Here is a 22,622-nt window from a genome sequence, read left to right as displayed (position 1 = left end):
TTTTGCCTGTTGAGGGAGTGGAGTTTCAGGAGTAAGTACGAGGAGAGAGCCTAGACTCTGAGGTTCCATTCTGCAACGCAGTCTCCCTTGTCTTGTTACTGCTGTTTCTCTCACAGCTTCATCCAGGAGAGTGGCACTTTTACCATTCCCCAGGTAGGGGCTGGTAGGCAGGATTCCCCACTCCCAACACTGGATTCCAGCCCCGATGACTCCGGCTGTGCTCACTCCCAGCAGAGTCACTAGGAACCAAGAAAGTCAAGAGGGAAAGTCAAGTGTCCGGGTGGACAGTTCTTTTAATAGGTTCTCATTACTGCGGCCTCTTCACCATAGATCTGTATGAATTTGTTTTGGATTTTTATTTAATTTTCATTTGTTTGGGTTTGTTTTTAATTTTAATTTTTTTAATGTTTCTATTTTATTTTATATTATTTATTAAAAAAAATTTTTTTCTTAATATTTATTTATTATTGAGAGACAGAGATAGAGCACGACAAGCATGGGAGGGGCAGAGAGAGGAGGAGACACAGAATCTGAAGCAGGCTCCAGGCTCCGGGCTGTCAGTGCAGACCCCAACGCGGGGCTCGAACTCACAAACCATGAGATCATGACCTAGCTGAAGTCGGACGCTCAACTGACTGAGCCACCCAGGCGCCCCATTAATGTTTTTATTTTATTTTTGAGAGAGACAGAGTGTGAGCAGGGGAGGGCAGAGAGAGAGGGACACACAGAACCCGAAGCAGGCTCCAGGCTCTGAGCTGTCAGCATAGAGCCTGACGTGGGGCTCGAACTCACCAGCCGTGAGATGCTTAACCAACTGAGCCACCCCAGGCGCCCCAAAATGTCGTTCCTTTGTAAAGTACACGTGTTCTTTGATTCAAGTTGAAAAAGTTAGTTTGTGAAAGATGCTAACTTGCTGTCCTCTTCCCGCCCCACAAGGCTCCGCGGAGCAGCTGCTGAGCCCGGAGTGTTGGAAAGCCACTCTGAGAGCCCTGGGCTGCTGTGCCCCAAACTGCCAGCAGGGGGCAGCTTCTGCCGAGAGCTCCGTGCTTCAAAGCTCTCCAGATGTTCTCTTGTCCGATAAGCAGGTGTGTAGCTTTTGGTGTCTGAAGTTTATGTCTCTGCATTTCTTTTCTGTTTCCTTCCCTATTTTTTAAACAGTTGGGACACATTCAAAATTTATATCTAAAAAGCTGCACTCTTATGGATTATCTTTAAGAGCGCTGTGTTTTCCTTTGTCTCTTGCTTCCTCCCATGCCCCCTTTGCCTTTCTCTCACACCTCAGAGTCTGATTCTTGCCCATCCGTTTAGGAGCAGCCCAGGCCACCCCGTTAAACCTCCCCTCACCACCTTAACCCATCTGATTCTTAAGCTTACACCCCTGGCACCTTTGGTCAGATTTTCATGCAGTGTCCCATGGGGCTGGGCTCCTCATTTCGTCAATTTTATGTGCTATGGGTCCATGTGAGAATGTACTGGACAGAATGGTTCCTCTGCTTTAGAAAAAGAGTTTGAAACCTGCTGATTTACTTTTCATATGCAAACACCTTTGCAACTGTGTTACAAAGTCTGAGCCCTCTGTCACAGTCCTCTGTAGTAGCTGCTGAAAGTAGACATTGGGTGAGGATTCTTTGACCAGTCATTCTCTTCCAGGTAATGGAGACGATACAGTGGCTCTCAAATTTTTTTTACAAGCTTCGCTTATCCACATTGGACTTTAAAAGCTTTGGTTTATTCTCAAAATGGAGTCCTTACATGGCTGATATGAAGACACTCTTGGGCTATCTTGTTAAAAGGCTGCTTGACTCAGAAATGGCCTGCTTGGCTCAAGACCCATCTGCCAGCAGCAAAGCAGGTAACATGCCTTTAGTGCAACAAGGAGTGGGGTGTTCTCCTCCATTAGAGGAGACTTGAATAGACACATGGAGAGATTTAAATCTTAGCAATAAAATTAAATATCTGAGTGTCAAGAAGAAGAAACAGGAAATATGCAGTGTAGGTGTGAACCCATCTATGTGTCATACCTCTGTTCCCCCGCACAGGGGTGCCTGCTTCAGCTTGTCTCTGCCCCTCCTTCATAGAGCAGGGTGCAAGGAGATGGGTTTCAGTCTCTAACTCTTCCTGTTCTTTCTCTTGCTCAGGAAAGGGTTATGAATATTTAAGCTTTTATCATTAAAAAATACGCAGTAAAAAATTATCCATGACCCTGTGTTGTAATAAAAATTCTTCAAGAAATTCCATTGCAGCAAATGAAAACACAGACATACTTAGTTATAAGAAACATGTTGTTTGCATATCAACATAGGTTTGTGAGTATATAGATGAGAAGAAGTAGATTTGTTTTTAGTGTTACCAATGATAATTAACAAAGGATGAGCTTGTTTCTTGTCTCTAAAAATTTTGCTTTGTTTTAGTGCTGAGATCCCTACATTCAGTAATCATCCAGCTCTTTAAGCCATGGATCTTGGTTTTAGAGGACAATGAAAGGTAAATTGTTTTTCAGATATTTAAATTCCTTTGAAATTTATAGACTTAAAGTTCTGAGGGGATTTTGGTATAAGGGATGCATTCATGGATTTGAATTTTTACGTAGGGCCGTATTTAAATTTAGAAAATGCTTCCTTATGGTTTTTTTAAATTTTTATTTAATTTATTTTTTTTTAATTAACATCCAAGTTAGTTAGCATATAGTACAACAGTGATTTCAGGAGTAGATTCCTTAATGCCCCTTACCCATTTAGCCCATCCCCCCTTCCCACACCCCCTCCAGTAACCCTCTGTTTGTTCTCCATGTTTATGAGTTTCTTATGCTTTGTCCCCCTCCCTGTTTTTTTTTTTTAATTATTTTTGCTTCCCTTTCCTTATATTCATCTGTTCTGTGTCTTAACGTCCTCATATGAGTGAAGTCATATGATTTTTGTCTTTAATTTCACTTAGCATAATACCCTCCAGGTCCACCCACGTAGTTGCAAATGGCAAGACTTCATCATTCTTTTTGATTGCTGAGGAATACTCCATTGTATTTATATACTACCTCTTCTTTATCCATTCATCCACTGATGGACATTTGGGCTCTTTCCCTACTTTGGCTATTGTTGATAGTGCTGCTATAAACATTGAGGTGAATGTGCCCCTTCGAAACAGCACACCTGTATCTCTTGGATAAATACATAGTAGTGCAATTGCTGGGTTGTAAGGTAGTTCTATTTTTTATTTTTTGAGGAACCTCCATACTGTTTTCCAGAGTGGCTGCACCAGTTTGCATTCTCTCCATAGAAAATGCTTCCTTATGAAGGGAACTTAAGACATTTTCTGTTAGTGGAATTGCTAGTCTGGTCGATCAGAGTTGTTAATACTAACTTCGAAGCAAAACCGGACACTCATTTCCTTTTTTTCCACAATAAAGACATTGAATAAATTTTGGTCCTTAATTTTGGAAAAATTGTTCTCTTGAATTTGAATTTGATAATACGATACTATAAAATATGAGAGTAACTTGATTTTATCCAGTACCTCAGTTAGTTTTTGGAAGTAAGTTGGCTTTCGAATTACTGGGTGGGAATTGATGTGAGCTCTGCAATTAAGTGAAAACATGGTGTTGTGAGCATTCAAACAAGAAGTGTAGAACTGCTCACATGCAGGTAGCTGCCTTATGAGTCTTTTCCCCGAAAGGCATACAGACAAAGCTACATGAACTTGTCGGGAGCTTGTTAACATTACGCCAGTGCTAGATATCTCAGTATTTAAGGTACCTTCACAAATATTGATCTGTTCCCAAGACTCAGAGAACAGGAATGGCTTACTCCAGTTCCACAGCCAGTGAGGGCAGAACTGAGAACAGAGCTCAAGGCTCTGACTTCCATGTCAGATCTTTGTATTAACCTGTGCTGCTCCAGGGGCTCATTGAGGAAAATAGAAAAGGTTCTGGATCTTTTCTTTTGCTAGAGAACTATCCTTAATCTATAAGCTTCAGGATTTTGCACAGATTCTAAGACTGCTGGCAGTAATACAGACTGCTGTTTATTTCTAGGAAGAATTAATGGGATTTATTTTGATATTGAACTTTCTGAACCCAGTTCAGAAACTAAAATGAGTTTTTTTCTTTGGTTATTTCCTGTCCCTTTTTGGTCATCTTTTTTGTTATGTGGATTTTTTTTTTCTTTTTTTCATGTTTTGGGTAGAGAAAACTGTTGAAGCCACTTAGCGGCATATACCTAAGACATTTGAAATGTAACCAAGATATACAGGGTGTAAATTAGGTATAAAAAGGTGTTAATTTATGTAGGTAACACATCTCTGACTTAATTGCATTGGAATAAACGTTGAGAAGGAAACTAAATTGTGTGGCTGATATTATGAGCCTCCCGGAATTTCCAGCTGTTAGAATGGTCTAAGTGTGTATTTGGGCTACGTAATACAGTGTTCTCTAGGACATAGGCGGTCCCTAGACTCTGGGGCCTAGAATAATTTAGTCATGGTGCTTTCATTTCTAAGTGTGTGCTTCTTTTATTTGAATCAGCCAACGACATTACCCCTGGCTGGAGAGTGATGCTGTGGTGGCCTCGAGCATCGTGCAGCTGTTCACTGACTGTGTTGATTCATTGCATGAGAGTTTTAAAGGTAGGAAGAGGTTACATTATGTCTCTGGTTGCCTGTCACTTTTTCCCTAAGTCGTTCGGTTAATCTTTGGCCTCTGCTTTCCCTACTTTATTTAATTTTATTTTAGTCGGGGGGCAGTCATCTTTGACCAAAGACGGTCACTGATACAACAGGTTAGCGTGAAGTTTGTAACATCATACGTTGTTTGTAAGGCAGCTCCGAGCCAGCCGTGGCAAATAGGCAGCCGTTCTCTTCAGATACTCTCTGGCCCTCATGTTGAACCTCGTTCTCTCTTCTGTGCCTCTAACTCCTTTTTCATGTTTTCTTTCTGTGCTTCATTTTGGGCAAAGGCTTGAGGTCTCTCTTCCAGTTTACTCAGTCTCCCCAGTCCTGTCTAACCTGCTTAACAACAACAACAACAACAAAAAGCTTTGAGTTTCTTATTTCAGTATCTAGAAGTTGTATTTGTTTTTCAAATCTACTGTGTTTCTTTTTGATAGCATCTGATTTCTTTTTTTGTTTAAAATTCTAATTGTTATTTCTTTGAAATGTTTAAACATGCTTTGCTTTATGACCTGTGTGCGGTAGTAATTATCTGAAGTCCCTGCTGGGGACACCTGGCTTATGCTACAGTTGGATGTTCCTTTAGATTCTCATACTTAGAGGCTTGTTTCCTTGTGTATTTTAAAAAAACGTTCACTTATTTTGAGAGAGAGGAAGCAAAGAGAGAGAAAGGAGGCGAGAAAGAATCCCAAGAGGCTCCATGCTTAGCTCAAAGCCTCACTTGGGGCTCGATCTCAGAACTGTGAGATCATGACCTGAGCCAGTAGATATCAAGGGTTGGATGCTTAACCGACTGAGCCACCCAGGTGCCCCTCCTTTTGTATCTTTTTGTTTGTTTATTTGTTTATTTTGAGAGAGTGCGCAGGAAGGGCAGAGAGAGAGAGAGAGAGAGAATCCCAAGCAGGCTCTGTGTTGTCAGTGTGAAGGGTGACACGGGGCTTGAACTCACAAACTGTGAGATCACAACCTGAGCCGAAATCAAGAGTCAGATGCTTAACCAACTGAGCCACCCAGGCACTTCTCTGTGTATATTTTTAAATTTCGTATTGTGAGCCCATATTTAGAGAGATTTTCTCTGTAGAAATTCCATGAAGACCAGGATGAGGGTGTGTCTTCCAGAAAAGATCCTCATTTGTTCCATCTGGAACTATGATTCCTCAGCCTGCGGTTTCTCTCACTACACAGGTATAAGCAGTCAGACCCCAGACTTGCTTGTAGGTGTGCCCAGTTACCACGAACAGCTCCCCCCCTCCCCCCCCCCCCCCCCCACTTCCTCCGCTCCAAGTCCAGGTGAAGGCAGAGAAAAGGTTCCTTTCTTCCCCTGATCTGCCCTCTCAGTGAGGGCACAGGCCTTGGGAGACTCCTCATGCTATTAGAGCCCTGCAGAAGCAGACCCCTCGGCATGCAGCTGAGGCCTTGGTGTCTGTTCAGGACTTACGTTTCCTGGGCTCTCTTTGCTTCTGGCCACCCGCATTTGGCCTTGTTGTCTTCCGCTGTGTGTACCTAGCTATGCATTTTCAAAGATGTTTTATTTTACCTACTGTATCCAAATGTTTTATATTGGGAGGTTTATAAGGACATTTGTTCCACTCCACCCAGATTCTTGTGGTTGCCTCCTTCTAGTTTCTGTTCCTGCCTATTGAATAGATTAATTATTTCCTGAAAACAGTATTTATGTCCTATCATATTCATATTTCCAAACTTTTAAGTGTCATGTTTTAGCCCAACATTCGGATGTATCTGGCCCAGTGCACTTCAGCATTGTGCAATGGCTTCCTTATGGAAACCTTCCACTCCAGCCATACTGCTTGATACACTGTTCCGCCGATGTCCTTGGCCCTCCCCTCACTGTGCTTGCTCATGCTGACTCCACTACTGGACGAAGCCTCGGGTCCTTTATATTCTTCTGCACATGTTTTTGTACACACGTGTTTCTCTTCTGCCACTGAATCTTCATAGTGCATCTTCATAGTTTGAGTCCTTCAGGAGCAGACACCGTGGTGGGGTAGAAGGCTACTTGGGATCTTTTTGGGGTGGTCCCTGGGAAGATAGGAGGGAGAGGAGCGGCAGTGGGCGAAGAACTCCTTCAGGGCCTGTGCAGGTGTAACACCTGTGAAAGGCGATGGGAAGGAAGAGCAGTGCCTCTGCCCAGGTGCAGCTCCGAGAAAGGCTGGCCAGCCCAGCAGCGAGCGCCGGGCCAGGATTCCTCACGGAGTGTTCCCCTGGTGGGCAGAAGTGGCCAGCTCTGTGCTCAGCTGTTGGCTCCACTCAGGCACTGCAGTGAGTCCTAAAGGTGCCACGGCCCGATTGGCACGTGCCGTTTCTGACTAGTGTACCTCTGTGGCTGCTGTGGCCTCTGTGGCCGCCATGTGTCTGTGTGGCACTTAGTCACAGACTTAATATGTCATCCAGTCCTTAAAAAAATGTGCATGTGTATAGAAAGATTTAGGTTCACAGCAAAATTGAGCAGAAAGTACAGCAAGTTCCCATATCCCTCCCCCCACCCCCCGGATAGCCTCCCCCACTATCAACAGCCCCCCACCAGAGTGGTACATTTGTTACAGTTGATGAGCCTACGCTGACACATCATTATCACCCAAAGTCATGGTGTATGTTAGGGTTCGCTCTTGATGTTGTACGTTGATTTTGAGAAATGTATGATGAAACATACCCACCATTACAGTTCTGCCTACGCCCCCCCCCCCCACTAATTCTTGGGGAGAATTTTTTTTTTCTTTCCCCGTAGTTTTAGTTTTTCTATAATGCCAAATAATTGGAATCATACATTATATAGCATTTCATATTGGCTTCTTTCACTTACTATTATGCATTTAAGATTTCTCCAAGTCTTTTCATGGCCTGATAGCTCATTTCCTTTCAATGCTGAACAACATTCCGTTGCCTAGATGTATCCATCCAGTATTTTATATTGATCTTTTATATATATGCCTGATCTCTTAAAAAATTTTTTTCTGACTCAACTGTAAGATGTAAGCTCTAGGCACAGAAACATTCTTTTTATCCCCACAAGACTTGGGCAGTGCCGTAGGTTCAGTGTCTATTTGATAAGTATGGGTTCAATGAGTAACGCATGAAATCCTAATAGTACTCACTTTTTTGTTTTTGTTTTTTTTTGGAAAGATAGACTTCTGGCTTCTTCTTACCATCATCAAAAAGATTTGAGCATTAAATTATAATCACAAAGGCTGTATATATTTGGTTTCTTAGTATAAGGGACAAGTACTCTCTTAGGCTCTTGCCTGTGTATATAAAGTAAGAAAGTAGCTTGGGTACAGGAGGGACATGGCTAACATCAGGAATTGGTAGCTGAGTTCAAGGAGAGGAAACAGCACTGTGCAAAGCAGGAAGAAGTATTTTGTAGCCTTTTAGTGAGGTCTTCTGAACCAGCTCTCTCCTTTTATTTGTGAGAAAATGAAGACCCAAAAAGCAAAATGAATTTATCTGAGCTCACAGAACTTAGGTGTATCTGGGCTGGAACTAGAAACTCAGTCTTGTCCTAAGAGATTACCTTTTAGACGTCTTGTACCTACATATCCGTACTTTTAAACAAAACTATTTTTATTCACATTTGAACAAATGCTACTCTTACCTTGTCTTAAGAGGTTAAAAACATGTTAGTGTTTCATGATGCAGAATAAAGTAAGGATGCGAACCAAGGGCACAGGCATGTTAGAAATGATAAATTGATTGGTACCATGGGCTGATGCTTATTTGTCATTTTTCAAAAGCCGCTATTAAGAAACATCATCAGGTTTCTGTTCTTGTGTGTGGCTCTCTCTTCTTTGACTCCATTCATTCCTTTTCATAAAACCAGAAAGTCTGAAAAGTTTTGTTTTAGACGAAACGCCGGTTACATTGCCATGAACTCTTGAGGGCACTGTAGTAATTGATACTGGTGATGATAATACTGAGTGATAATACAGGAGTGTCATTTTAGACTAACTTGGCTGAGTGACAGCAATAGTCTAGTTTTACCGCACCAAGGGTTAAGTTTTAGTCATGTGGCACATTTCTTCTTGAGGGGTATTAGATTCCTCCAGGGTGCCAAATGAGTAAGTGCTAAGGCCAGTGGCCGCGTATATGCCGAGGGCAGCAGACTAAAGGGGTACCTGGGAGTGGTTGGGGTTATGCAAGTGTATTTGTGTTAAAAAGCCAAATAGTTAGAAGTTTTAAAGAAACACTGATCGCCCCTGCTTTCTCCCACATCCCAGCTACTTATTCCAGTTACCCAAGTGAGTAATTACATACCAGTCTTTGTTAGTAATTTGCCATCAGTTTTTTTTTTTTTCCTGGCACATGAAAATCTTTGAAAGTGAGTAAATATAGAGAACCTTAGGTCTTAGACTTTCAGTTCAAATTTCTGTTTTGTATTAATTTGTTTATTTTTAAAGATAACCCTGAATGTCTTCATCTGTGTTTTCCGTTTCAATTTCAGATAAGCTGTCACCAGGTGATGATGGAGCCCTCAGGTTGCACCTGCTGCATTACTGTGAAGCATGCACAGCACCCAGAATGCCCGAGTTCATTCTGTACGCTTTCCATAGTGCCTACCAGAAGCTCCCGTGGAGGGACCTGCACCCTGACCAGATGCTCATGGAGGCCTTCTTCAAAGTAAGCCTCACTTCCCGTGGCACAGCCCGGCTTCTGGGCAGCAGCCTGTTCAATGGTTTTTAGCCACAGTTGCGGTGTGGGCTTTCTGTGTGCCTGTGTGGTGCTTGTGTGGAGCATGTGACTTCCCATGGAAATCGTTTCACTGTGTGAGCGGGTGATTGGAAAACACTTCTAGGACCATTTTTAAACCCAGAGAAAGATTTTGTCTGTCATATGGCTGCCACCCCCTAGATTTTAGTAATATTGTTCGATGAGTACATAGTTTAATGACTTCGTCATGCTCAATCTTGGTGTTTCTGGGTTTGCATATTTTTCTAGGATAGCATCACCAGACTTTCATACTGTTAAATGTTCTATTAGAGCAAAATGTAATTGGTACTCAAGCCATTAGTTTCTTTAAGCAGTTACATAAGGGAATAATGTTGTAGGAGATAGAAGTGCGTTGTAACGGCCAATGATGCATCATAATCGTATAAAGACCTGAAATGACCTGGAAAAAATGCTAATCTGTGTGTGTGAGTTTTAGCAGTAGAAGCAATAGTTGTGAAAAACAGCCACAGTGGTGTTACTTACCAGCCAGGCAGTGTTGTTGTTCTTAAGTTTATAGTTTTCTTTGTTTTGTTTGAGAGAGAGAGAGAGAGCACGCAGGGAAGGGGAGAGGGAGAGAGAATCTTCAGTGGACTCCACACCCAGCGAGGAGCCTGATGTGGGGCTCAATCTCATTCATGACCATGAGATCACGACCTGAGCCGAAATTGAGAGTCGGACGCTTAACTGACTGAGCCACCCAGGCACCCCTCTTATGTTGCTATTTTTAAAAACCTGTTATAATCTGGTCTTCTTAGCTTTTTATAGTCATCTCCATTTATTTATTCATAGTCACTAGCTCATTTGTGTTCACTCTTAACTTAATGTCAATTGATTACTGGGACACCCTAAGTGCTTTAATTACTGCAGGTCCACAGTGGTTCGCGGCAGTAGTGAAATGTACTGCAGTCCTTCTGTGCTGCACACGGAGACTCACCTGGGATGTTCTTGTCAGCCACTTGTCTGTGGCTGAGCTCCAGGGAAAGCTGAGGACAGTTGTCTCAGAGATAAAAGGTTAGGAATGATTTTGTAGCTAGGTTTAGTATATGAGACAGGTCCTAAGTATGTATTTGTCACTGTTACGAACATGGAAGAAAATGTTTGTTTAAAGAGCTGTAATACAGGTTTAAGTAAGAGGGCAGCCTCGGCTGTGTGACAGATTAAACTAGAACAGTCTCTGAAGGGATGCTCTAGACTCTGTGCCTCTAGGAATTTTAGTCTAATGATAGATGACCCCGACCTGCCCAGAAGCTGGAAGCTTTTCAGTTCTATGTGTCTTGCTGGCCTTAGAAGGGATGTTTTTTGAAGGGTTTAGAGTGAGGTTAGAGGTTATCAGGAGGATGAAGAATCATTTTCTAAAAGGGAAAAGGATAAGTAGTTAGTATGATACAATGATGGTAGTCATGGGAGGGCATGAATCATTACCAAGTTCCATTGATTGTGATTTTATAAATGGAGTAGAGCTTTTTAACCTTCATTTTAAACAGAAAAATTTATAGCCAGCCACATTTTATTTTAAACAGACTGTTGAGGGGCGCCTGGTTGCTCAGTCGATTGAGCGTCTGACTTTGACTCAGGTCATGACCTCGCGGTTCATGAGTTCCGGCCCCAAGTCGGGCTCTGTGCTAATAGCTCAGAGCGTGAAGCCTACTTCAGATTCTGTGTCTCCCTCTCTCTCTGCCTCTCCCCTGCTCGTGCTCTGTCTCTCTCTCTCTCAAAAATAAATAAACATTAAAAAAAATGTAAACAGACTGTTGAAATGGGCTAATAAGATAGAACTCTGACATTGATTATATACTTTAAAATATATCTACCACCCCTCCTACCAATCCCTAATGTATTTTAAATAGGATTTAACATTATGAAGTCATCAAAAATCACAAAGACTAATGTTGTGGAGATACTTTTATAACATAACATTACACTAAAAAGGCAGTATAAAAATTATGTACACTGTTATAGTAGGTCTAAAAGTAGAGTCCTAGGACCAGTAGTGTCTGTACCACCAGGAAACTTACTAAAAATCCAAATTCCTGCTCCCACCCTGGATTTAGGAAATATAAAATTTGGCAGCAGGGTCCCACAGTCTGTGTTTTAGTGGGTCTTTAGTGGGGGGGGGGGGCGGGCTTCTGATATATGATCAGCTTTAGGAACCACTGGCTAGTAGATCTCAGTCTTTGACCTGTCCTTGCACATCTGAGGGCTGTAATAGACTCCCCTGAACTTTGGTGACTGACCGTGGCAGTCTGGTTAGAGCTAGGGAAGGTCACTCCTCTCCTATTAAGAATTAGTGGAATAGAGGCACCTGGGTGGCTCAGTAGGTTGAGCATCTGACTCTTGATTTTGGCTCAGGTCATGATCCCAGGGTCGTGGGATTGAGCCCTGTGTCAGGCTCTGTGCTGAGTGTGTAACCTGCTTAAGATTCTCTGTCTCTCTCTCTCTCTCTCACTCTCTCTCTCTCTCTCTCTCTGTCTGTCTCTCTCTCTCCTTTTGTCCCTGCTCATGCACTCTCTCCCTCTCCCTCCCTCCCTCTCTCTAAAAAAAATAACAAAGAAAAAAAGAATTCGTGGAATAAATAATGAACTCTAAATAAGGTGAAAAATGTACACATTCACTGAGCATGGAAGAAAAAATATGACAAATGTTAAGTCTAAATCTCTGGGGGAAGGATTTATAGATGATTTTTATAATCTGGGAAAAAAGTTACTTTTTAAAATACAATTTAGTAAACACTGATTTATACACATCTTCAAGATAGCTTAAAGCAAAACATTGATTTGAATTCATTTCCCTTTAGGTGGAACGAGGAAGCCCTAAGAGCTGCTTCTTATTTTTGGGGTCTGTCCTGTGCGAAGTCAACTGGGTCAGTGTGCTCTCTGACGCCTGGAGCCCCAGTCCTCACCCAGAGACGCGGAGCATGATTGTCTGCCTCCTTTTCATGATGATTTTATTGGCAAAGGAAGATCAGCTGGTAGACCAAGCAGTAAGTTTGGAGAGCCTGAGATGAAGACTTGGCAAGGCTTCCGAGATCCTCCCTTTCTACGAAGTTGTAGTTTTTCACTGGTTTCCCTAACACCTCTGTCGGCGTGATATCTACTTGGCATTTGGGATGTGCCTTCAACTAGTGCCTGATTTTCTGGGATCGTTCCTAATCGAATTCTGGATCATGAAGGGAGGCACATGGAGTTAGAATATAAAAATCAATTTTATCTTATATCTCATTAATTGCTAGTTTTATGACTAGATCCAAGAGTTCCTTTGAAAAACTGGGTTCTGAATACTTACAAATCTTAAAGTGTTTTTGCCAAGACTTTGGTTATTACTTTCACTAGCACTTCTACTTGAGTAGATACTTCTTTGACATCTTACCTGTTCCATGCTGGTCATGGGCCCTCTTAGTGGTCACTCCATAGACTGGAGACATATTTCTGGGAAATGGGGAACTCCAAAACTAAAGGAGTGTGTGTTTTATTTTCAGGATTCACCTCTGCTGAATCTCCTTGGACAAACAAGCTCACTTTCATGGCATCTTGTAGACGTTGTGTCATACCAGAGTGTGCTAGGTTATTTCAGCAGCCATTACCAGCCATCCGTCATCCTGGCAAAGGAACCTTCTGCTGAATTAATCATGAAGCTGCTGAGAGTGTCTGCAGGCCTTTCTGTTCCTACTGACGGCCAGAAACATCTCGTAAGTTGAGTGGGTGCTTTAAAAGGCAGAGTGTTCTTCAGGGTTGTAATAGTGTAAGTGCTACTGAGGACAGGCTCAAGCCTCGTGATGGCTCAGTTAAAAAAGGTAGAGGAGGGGCGCCTGGGTGGCTCAGTCGGTTAAACGGCCGACTTCGGCTCAGGTCATGATCTCGCGGTCCGTGAGTTCGAGCCCCGCGTCGGGCTCTGTGCTGCCCGCGCAGAGCCTGGAGCCTGTTTCAGATTCTGTGTCTCCCTCTCTCTGACCCTCCCCCGTTCATGCTTTCTCTCTCTCTGTCTCAAAAATAAATAAACGTTAAAAAAAAAAAAAATTAAGGTAGAGGATGTATGTCATGGTGCACTTAATTTTGTACTCCTAGAGTTTTTAGTTTTAATTATCTCTCTTGGTCAACCTTCACTTACGGCAGTATCATGGGCTAACGAGAGGTGAAAAAGGTTGAGGGTGGCAGCTGTTGGTTTAGGGATCTGGATGTCCTTGGCAGCAGAATGGCAGGGAAGTTGTGAGCACGAGTTTGAGGTCTGACCAACTCCGGTCCCCCGCCCCCTGCCATTGTGACGTTGGTGTTCTCATCTGAATTGGAAATAGTAATACTTGCCCGTTTGTTGTGAGAATTAAATTAGGTAATGAAGATAAAAGTGTTTGGAAAAGTTTCTGGCAAGTAATTAGTATAGCGTTAATGTTTTTATTAACAGAGTGAAAAAGGAAGAGTGTTCTGGAATTCGGGAGAATGTGTGTTCTAGTGACAGATGTGTGCGTATCCCTAGACACAGGGTCGGTCCTTCGACACACACCTGTCTTTGTGTGGTCTCCTGCTCTGTTCTCTCTACCCGCTACCAAAGCAGTCAGAGCCGCGGCATGCTCCCCAGCACTTAACGCTGCTTGCATGGATTCATATGAACGCTCCTTTTTCTGTCAGGATGCAGTTCCAAAATGCCGAGCCTTCACTCATCAGATGGTTCAATTCCTCAGCTCCCTGGAACAAAATGGAAAAATCACCTTAGCAGCCCTAGAAAAGGAGATGTCTAAGCTCTTAGATGATATCATCGCCTTTAACCCACCTGGTAAGTGGCCACGGGCAGTCATGTATTTATTCAGTCGGTGAATCCCTGCGGTGTGTGAGGCCTCGTGAGGTCCGGGAGGCGGGCAGGACGCTTTCAGTCGTGTTCCCGGAGAAGTGATGCGCAGAGAGAGGACTGGCTCCCAGGGACACTATCATTTCAGCACTGGGGAGGCACGAGTGCTAAGAACTTGAGGAGGGGTTCACACTGTCGGGTGCTGGTGTGAGGTTAACTGGACTGAGGGCTAAGCTAGACGACTGGATTTAATGAGTGGGGGGAGCCAGAGACGGCCCGTGAGCAGCATTCCAAGATGCTTTGGCTCTTCCCTGGTGGGCACTCCAGAATCACCTATAGACACGTGAAGAAACTGTGTGCAGAGAACTTGTGCTCCCAGCAGTTTGGTGGACTGGGTATCTTGACTGCTTCTGCTGAAAACAACTAAGAATGCTGGAGAAAATGTTTTTATGAAACCAAAAATGAAACTTATCATGGAAAATCTTAGAAGTCAGGACCTAAGTGGAGGAGGAACCTGCAAAGGTAATTGGAGTGCCAAGGCTGGCTTCTCCCATGAAGGCTTTTGTGGAACCTTCTTAGACTGGGTGGAGGCACTAAAGGCCGGGGCTTGCTAGTAATGGGATCCTAAAAGGAGCTCCTGTGCATCACCCACAGGATGGCATCTTCAGGACAAGGGTAGCTAGAGCTTAACCTGCCCCTGGGAGAGGAGGGCAAAGACAGTGGTATGTTTGACCTGGGTGTTGGGGCACATGTCTGTGTGGTGGGCAAAGAGCTACATCTTTTTGAAAATTAGTATAAGTTGAAGCACATCTTTGAATTTGAAGCACAAATTCCCGCTACCTAGACTGTCAAGAGAAAAATTCCTGTATGTGGAAATTGAGTTCAAGTTGTTCTGGGTTGGCAGTGCCGTTAGATGCCTGGTACAAAGCAACCACAGAGCCACTTTGCAGAAACCTGTCTTCAACTCTGGCCTCAGAGTTCCAAGGAATATGAAATCCTAGTGGGAAAAAAATGTCATAAAACACATAAGGAAACAAGGCCCCACAAGCAAGTCAGCAGAAAATGACAGTAGACTCACACATATAAAGACTTAAGACACTGGAATAATTAATTAACACAGTAAACTAGTATTTTTAATCTATTTGATGAAATAAAAGATTTGAAAATGTCAGTAAGGAGCAAGAAATTATAGAAATATACAGCTTTGAGAGAGAATCAGATATTCTAGAAATGAAAATATAAAAATTGTGATAAAAACTTGGTAGGCTCAACTCCTCTGAAGAGAAAATTAGTAAGCCGGAAAACGAATATGAAGACAATGTCCAGAATGCAGAACAGACAGAGAAAGAATGTGGAAGTGAGGTTAGAGGGCATGGAGGATAGGCCGAGAAGATTTACCACATATCCAGTCACCCAGTCAGAATTCCAAGAGAAGAGGACAGAACTGGGGGGAGGCAGTAAGGAGCTGGAGAGATAGCAGGACTGAGAATTTTCCAGGGCTGATGAACGGAACACTCCTCGGATTCAGTAAACCCAGCAAATCTCAAGAAGGTTGGAGAGAAATTGACATCTATACACACTGTGGTGACACTGCAGAGGTACCAGGGACAAAGGAAACAACTTTCACATGAAGGAAGGAAGGACAGATGGGCGGACACGTTCAAAGGAACAACATTTGCACTGACCGCCGATTTCTCAGTAGCAACAAAGGAAGCTAAGACAGTGGAGCAACTCGAGTGTGCTCCGAGAAAATGACCGTGACCTGGAACTGTCACCTTAGAGATACAGTCTTCAAGGGTAAGGATAAAATAATAAAGATATTTTCACTGACAATGGAGAGTGTCCCAAAGACATCACTAAAGGCAGTCTTGAAGCATGTTCTTTAGGTAGAAGAGTCATCACGAATAAAAAGAATTGGATTGCAAGAAGGAAAAGTAAGCAGAGAAAGTGGTAAAATGTGGTTAATATGAACATAAACTGCCTGTGGAAAGCTACAGTCAGCATGCATTTAGGGGCTTGAAAAGCAAAAGCTGAAATTAAACTATATGACCACGAGTATATAGAAGTGAGGAAGGAGGTTGAGTTAAAAGCATTCTAAAGTTTTAGTATTGTTCGAAAGGGTCAACAAATTGATTAAATTTATACCTTGATGAAATGTGAATGTTGACATTTCTCAGATGTTCGCTAAAATAATAGAAATAAAATGTATAATTGCCAAGTTAGTGGAAAGAGATAAAAAGGAATGGCCAAAATGCATTTAGTCCAAAGAAGGCAAGAAAAGAAGCTTGGAGAAGGTGAGAAAAATAACCAAAATGAGGTGGTAGAGTTTACGTCCATAAATGTTAATGGACTGTTTAAAAGACAGAATTTGTCAGACTGGATTAATAATGCACAACACCAGCTCTAAGCTGTTTATAAAAAGTACATACAAAGCATAGGCTATACAAAGCTTTCTAGAAGGCAGTCATAGCGGGCAGTTACTAAAATAGAAAGCTGGCATAGCTTCCATATAGCTTTCATATAGATAGGACTATATGGCAGAAAGCATTACAGAGCCAGATGATCTCTAGGGTGTTTTCCTGCCTTGAAGTTGCATGACAGAAAAATAAATAAATAAAAAGCGTTAATAGAGATAGAGTCATTGGAAATTGATAAAAGTTTTCATATACCAGGAAGATGCAATAATGATAAATGTATTTGTACCTAATAACACAGTAGCGACTACAAATACCTGAAGTGAAAATTGACAGAATTAGGAAGAGAAATGTGAAAGTCATTCACAGTAAGAGATGTGGCCACACTTCTGACAGTAATTAATTAAGGAAGGAAAATCAGTAAGGCTTTAGGAAGTCTGATGGCCCAGCTGGCTGTAGTGCCCATGCGGAGGAGATGTGCTCTGTAAACGCAGAACTCATGTGGTGTCAATCTTGCCCAGCACAGGTAAGGAACCTCGCCACTTGTTCAGTAGAAAGTCAGTTTCCACCAATCCCAAAGGACTGGTGTGGAACAGACCACGCACATTTTAACCACAGTGCAGTGAACTTAGGAATCAGTAGCAAAATATAATCGCGTGCTGGAATTAAGAAGCAAACTTTAAATAACTGATGACCAAAGAAGCAATCATAATAGAAATTAAAAATATTTAGAACTGGATACAAAACCAGAATGCATCAAAACTTGTAGGATGCAGCTGCAGTGGCACTTAATTGCTTGGCCTTAAATGCTTATATTAAAATTTTAAAAAGATGAAGGTTAGTAAGGTAAGGATCCAGCTTAAGAGGTTATAAAAAGAACAGCAAAATACAACTAAAGACTGTGGAAGGGAAGAAGTAATAATCCAGAGAAGATAAGTAGGAAGAGACTGAGGATGAAGAACAATGAAAGTGGCCAATACAGGCGTTGGTGAATCTAAATGAAATGTGAGTGTCTAAAACAAGAATAACAGTAATGCCTCCCTAGGTTATGGCACCAGTAGGTTAAAGCCCTTGCATGGTCTGAGAGTCAGTTAACATCAGACTTTGAAAACTCAAGAATGCATGTGTCATTTGTAAGATAACCACCATAAGAATGTTGAGTGTTTAACTTCCAGACGAAAAGAGAAAAAGTACAATAAGATATAATGAAGTAAAAAAGAGAAAAAGGAATGTGGAATAGGAGGAATAAAGAGAAGATATATCAGAAGATAATAGATTTAGACCCCGTTACGTCAGTAATTACATTAAATATGAATGACTAAAATTGTCACACTGAATAAAGGAAGGAAGAAAAAGATGACCCACTAGAAAAAAATGAACAAAGACCCTTGAATTGACCCTCCACAAAAGAGAATATCTAAATGACCAGTGTATCTACCAAAAGGTGCTAAACCTTGTTAATAATCAGGGAAAATATCGGGGTGCCTTGGTGACTCAGTCGGGTAAGCATCCGACTCTTGGTTTCAGCTCAGGTCATGATCTCACAGCACGGAGCCTGCTTGGGATTCTCTCACTCTCCCACTCTCTCTGCCCCTCTCCCGTTTATTCACACATGCATGAGCATACTCTCTCTCTCTCTTTCTCTCAAAATAAATAAGTAAACTTTAAAAAAATAATCAGGGAAATACAAATTAAAACCTTAGAGACATATGATGACATATCCATTAGAATGGCTAAAATTAAAAAGATTTCAATACTAACTGTTGGCAACTATGTAGATCAGAGTAACTCTCGTGTACTGTTGATCACAGAGTATATTGGTACAACCTTTTTTAGAAGTTTGCTATGATCTACTGGTTTGCATATCTTACAACTCAGAATTCTGCTCCTAGAATATTCTAAAAGAAATGCACCTGTGCCCTGGGAAATATGAACAGTGTCTGTAGCTATGCATCTAAGGGGGTCCAAAACCGAAAAGAGCCCATTTGTTCAGTAGAAAGGACAAATTGTTGTATATTTGTATAATAGAATACAACAGTGAAAATCTGCCTCATCATGGGTGAATCTCACAAACTTTTAAATATTTACTTAAATACTGTTTGAAAATAGGTGATTATAGTGTACTATGCTGGGAAGCATAGTCATTTAAAGCTGGTGTCACTGAGCAGATTGGAATTGGTGAACAAGAAATCAGTTGAAATTTCTCGAACATATCTGCAATATAGATTTACCATACAGGGCATGTAATATGGTAGTCAAAAATAGAGATTCTGGAACCAAACTGCCTGCTTTATCCACTTGCTAACTATGTGATCTTGTAGAAGTTGTGTAACTTCATCTGCAGACTGGGCATAATAATCGTACCTGTCTCATGTGGATAGTGTAAGCACGGAATGAGTGTATGCCTGGAGCTGTAGCATCGGTCTGGCAAGTCAGTAACTCAGTGAATGTTAAAAAAGGAAAGAAAAGAAAATTACCAGACAGTACTGGAGAGGCTGTTTTAGAATTGATCAAATGGGTTTAGGCCCTGAAGATTAGCTAATAGCTGGCCAAGCACAGGAGAGGAGGGCTTTCTAGAAAGATCTTAATCAGAAGAGTGATGGGATCAGATCTGGTTTTTCAGAAAACATTTGTTGGCTGTGTTGATGATGCATAGGGAGAGGCAAGGGTGGGATCTATTAGGAAGTTTATTGTAGTAGTTTTTTGTTCCTGTGAGTCATAATTAAAAGGCAGATTCAAATTAAAATTGCTATTGGACTGAAATTCATAGATAATGCCTTAATAAAGAATATCTGTGGGGTGCCTGGGTGGCTCAGTTAAGCGTCCAACTCTGGATTTCAGCTCAGGTCATGATCTCATGGTTCACGAGAGCCCTGCGTCAGGCTCAACACTGTCAGATTCTGACAGCTAGGGATTCTCTGTTTCCTTCTCTCTCTGCCCCTCCCCCGCTCGTGCTTGCTCACTCACTCTCAAAATAAATAAATAACCTTAAAAAAAAGAGTATCTCTACCCATAGAAATACATGAAAAAATAGGTATTCATATATAGGTTGTTTTTAAAACCTTTGTTTTTGAAGTCCTTGCTTGATAATAAGTAGGAGTGTTGTTGTTTTTTTAATGTTTATTTATTTTTGAGAGAGAGGGAGTGAGCAGGGAAGAGGAGAGAGAGAGGGAGAAAGAATCCAAGCAGGCTCCACGCTATCAGCACAGAGCCCGATGCAGGGCTTGAACTCATGAACTATGAGATTGTGACCTGAGCTGAAATCAAAAGTCAGACGCCCAACCTGACTTGCCACCCAGGTGCCCCGATAAGAAGTAGGTCTTATAGTAACATTAAGTTAGGGTTTATTCAACACTTGTGAGTGGGTGAGTTTGGTTTGATAGGTGTGATGAGTAAGACCAAGACTCCCCTACTTTCATTGATGTGAGTACCGAAGCCTTGTGATAAGAAAGCCCCAGTTCTAGTTCAGTAAGAATTTTTACCTAACTCGAGGAGAGCTAGAAGGAGCTGGCAACAACCGTGGCCTGTTGGATTGTCTGTTCCATGAACTCCCGGTGAAATGTTTTCTATTTGGGGATGTGAAGAAGGAATCCACCTCAGTAACGTTTTGCAGTTCTCTTGTAGAATGAATTTGCCTTTTCTCGTCCTCTGTTCTCTTTTCATCTCAGTTTTTTGGAAAGACCCATTATATTGCCCGTCTGTCCACTTTTCTTACTGAAGAAACAAAGAAAGAAATAAAAACTGCTTAAGTGAGGAGTTCTTTTGAAAAGGTTTAAAAAGGTTTTTCTTTTCCTTACTTTTATATTTAGTTTTAAGGAATAACCTCTGTTCCTTGTAAATCACTCCAGAATATCTACAGCTTTGGCACTGGTGAGTGGAGGTACTGTTTCTAGACAGTTTACCAGGTGGCTTTTGAGATCTGTGAGCAAAGTCTGGACGATAAAGTAAGCATGTTCTGATAAATAATTTAGTTTTTTACCAGCTTGATGTCTATTTATTGAAGTATAGCTCAGCCGCCTCCCGTAACCAGGGATCTCTCAGTGGTTCCTCCTTTGCCCTTACGAAGTACTGATGTGCTGCATCCTGTCCTTAAAAGCTACACCCCATGCAGAGTGTTCCTTCTGGTCCTTCAAGATCAGTGGCCAGAACTGTAAAGTGTGCCCCGGAGTGTGGCCAAGATCGGGCACATTGACATCACCATTCCTGCAGCCACTCACGATGTGTCTATGCTCCCCTGCAGACATGGACAGCCAGACCCGCCACATGGCACTCAGCAGCCTCTTTATGGAAGTCCTGATGATGATGAACAATGCAACTATTCCAACGGCAGAGTTCCTCCGGGGCAGTGTCCGCGCCTGGATTGGGCAGAAAGTGCACGGGCTGGTGGTCCTGCCTCTCTTAACAGCAGCCTGTCAGAGCCTGGCTTCTGTCCGCCACATGGCTGAGACGACGGAAGCCTGCATCACTGCCTACTTCAACGAAGGTACGAGGCTCTTTAGGATGGTCTTTTCCAGGGGAGAGTAAAGCTTTCTCAGAAAGATGTACCTTTCTGGACCCTTCCAGTGAGCGATTTCTTTGTTAATGTAGCTGATGTTTCACAATGTATTTTGTATTGTCCACAAAGATCTGCAGTTAGTGTGAGAACCTATGGCCTGTGTCTGTTAGTACAGTCCTGTTTCAGTGGAGGGAACCTCCAATTCATTTTATAGTGGTTTTGGAGGTCAGACTGGCTCTTTTATGGGAGGCAGGTCATGTAAAGTCACAGGCCTAGCCATGATCTTCCAAAGAAATGCTATAAACCAGAATCTTTATAAGACCCACTATGTTAATATTCTTTATTTTTGTCACTTTTTAAAATGAGTTTTCATGTGTGTCTTTTATTGCTTCTTGTCACATCTTTTACACTATTACAAAGAGATCAAAGCCCACCCCCCCCACCCCCCCACCTTTTAAAAATCATTCTTATTCCCTAACCTCCCTCTAAACTCGATTCTGGAAACATTGTGGTCTGGTTAAGAAGAATTGCTCGGATGAACATTCTCAGCTGTGATACCCAGATACATATCATTGTGCACACAGTGGGAGAGAAGGAAGGGTATTAGAGCAAGAAGGCCGGGAATTACCCGTCACCTGCTGCTGCCCTTCCTTGACAACCCATGAACAATGCATGTCCCTGTGTCCCCCCATGGAAGGTGCTGCACATGTCACCATCTCCCCACTGTCATTCCCCCAAAGAATTGAGAACCACTAGGATAACACTCCTGCTTCAAATTCATTCGGGTTGCTAAAATCAAAAAATTTTTTTTCAGTTTGTGAAACAGTTTTAAGGATTTATGTTGAGGTATGAGTCAAACCAAGCCCTGAAAAGTAGAAATACTTCTGTCAAATAGAGTAATAATAATTTCCTTGAGAAAAGCATATTCACAACCCACTTAAAAGGTATTAGATGAAGTTAAAACCCTTAGGTGACTTGGACAGGCAGTACCTACCTGTGATTTTAAGGTATTAAAAGGGAGAGAAGGGTGATTCTGACCTCTTGGCCTCTAGCCGTGGATGGGCACTTAGGGTGAGGACTTCCCAGTCTATGCCATGAGGCACGTTTCACTTGTGTGGCCTCCAGGGCCCACGTGGGCTTGACATGAAGCCTAAAGTGAAGAGGCCCATTCCAGCAGGTAAATAATTTCATTCTTGTTTTCATCTTGCTATCTTTCCTTGTTGTTTTTTTTTTTTTTCAGGCTCCCTCAGTCAGAATTTAGGATGGGGCCCCATTCTGGTGTCCCTCCAAGTTCCGGAGCTCACCATAGAAGAATTTCTGCAGGAGTGCCTGTCCCTCGGCAGCTACCTGACTCTCTATGTCTACTTGCTACAGTGTTTAAACAGCGAACAGACTTTAAGGAACGAAATGAAAGTGCTTCTCACCCTGAGCAGGTGGTTGGAGCAGGTGTACCCCGGGTATGTTGGCCCTGTGGCTGCTCTGTCCCTGTCACTGTGTTAACACGCTGGGCTGTCAGCCAAAGCTTTGAAAGTACCAAGTGTCCCCCATACTTAAAA

General features: G+C 42.3%; 2 protein-coding genes across 2 annotated transcripts in view; one reads left to right on the top strand and one right to left on the bottom strand.

Moving 5' to 3' along the window:
• Nucleotides 1–22,622, top strand: part of EPG5 (ectopic P-granules 5 autophagy tethering factor) — a 108,149-nt gene that overhangs the window by 76,826 nt on the left and 8,701 nt on the right. Inside the window, exons 32-41 of the mRNA XM_047827040.1 lie at nt 937–1,085; nt 1,651–1,852; nt 2,412–2,484; nt 4,517–4,617; nt 9,116–9,291; nt 12,176–12,361; nt 12,857–13,066; nt 14,001–14,145; nt 20,812–21,054; nt 22,307–22,523. Of these exons, the coding sequence (XP_047682996.1) occupies nt 937–1,085; nt 1,651–1,852; nt 2,412–2,484; nt 4,517–4,617; nt 9,116–9,291; nt 12,176–12,361; nt 12,857–13,066; nt 14,001–14,145; nt 20,812–21,054; nt 22,307–22,523 (1,702 nt within the window). The remainder of the gene's footprint in view (nt 1–936; nt 1,086–1,650; nt 1,853–2,411; nt 2,485–4,516; nt 4,618–9,115; nt 9,292–12,175; nt 12,362–12,856; nt 13,067–14,000; nt 14,146–20,811; nt 21,055–22,306; nt 22,524–22,622) is intronic.
• Nucleotides 20,166–22,622, bottom strand: part of SIGLEC15 (sialic acid binding Ig like lectin 15) — a 29,682-nt gene continuing 27,225 nt past the window's right edge. The window contains exon 6 of the mRNA XM_047827042.1: nt 20,166–20,285. Coding sequence (XP_047682998.1) covers nt 20,231–20,285 — 55 coding nt within the window. The 3' untranslated portion in view covers nt 20,166–20,230. The remainder of the gene's footprint in view (nt 20,286–22,622) is intronic.

This window comes from Prionailurus viverrinus, chromosome D3 (assembly GCF_022837055.1).
Source record: "Prionailurus viverrinus isolate Anna chromosome D3, UM_Priviv_1.0, whole genome shotgun sequence".
In the NCBI taxonomy this organism is placed as follows: domain Eukaryota; kingdom Metazoa; phylum Chordata; class Mammalia; order Carnivora; family Felidae; genus Prionailurus; species Prionailurus viverrinus.
This window is presented reverse-complemented; position numbering and strand designations above follow the sequence as displayed.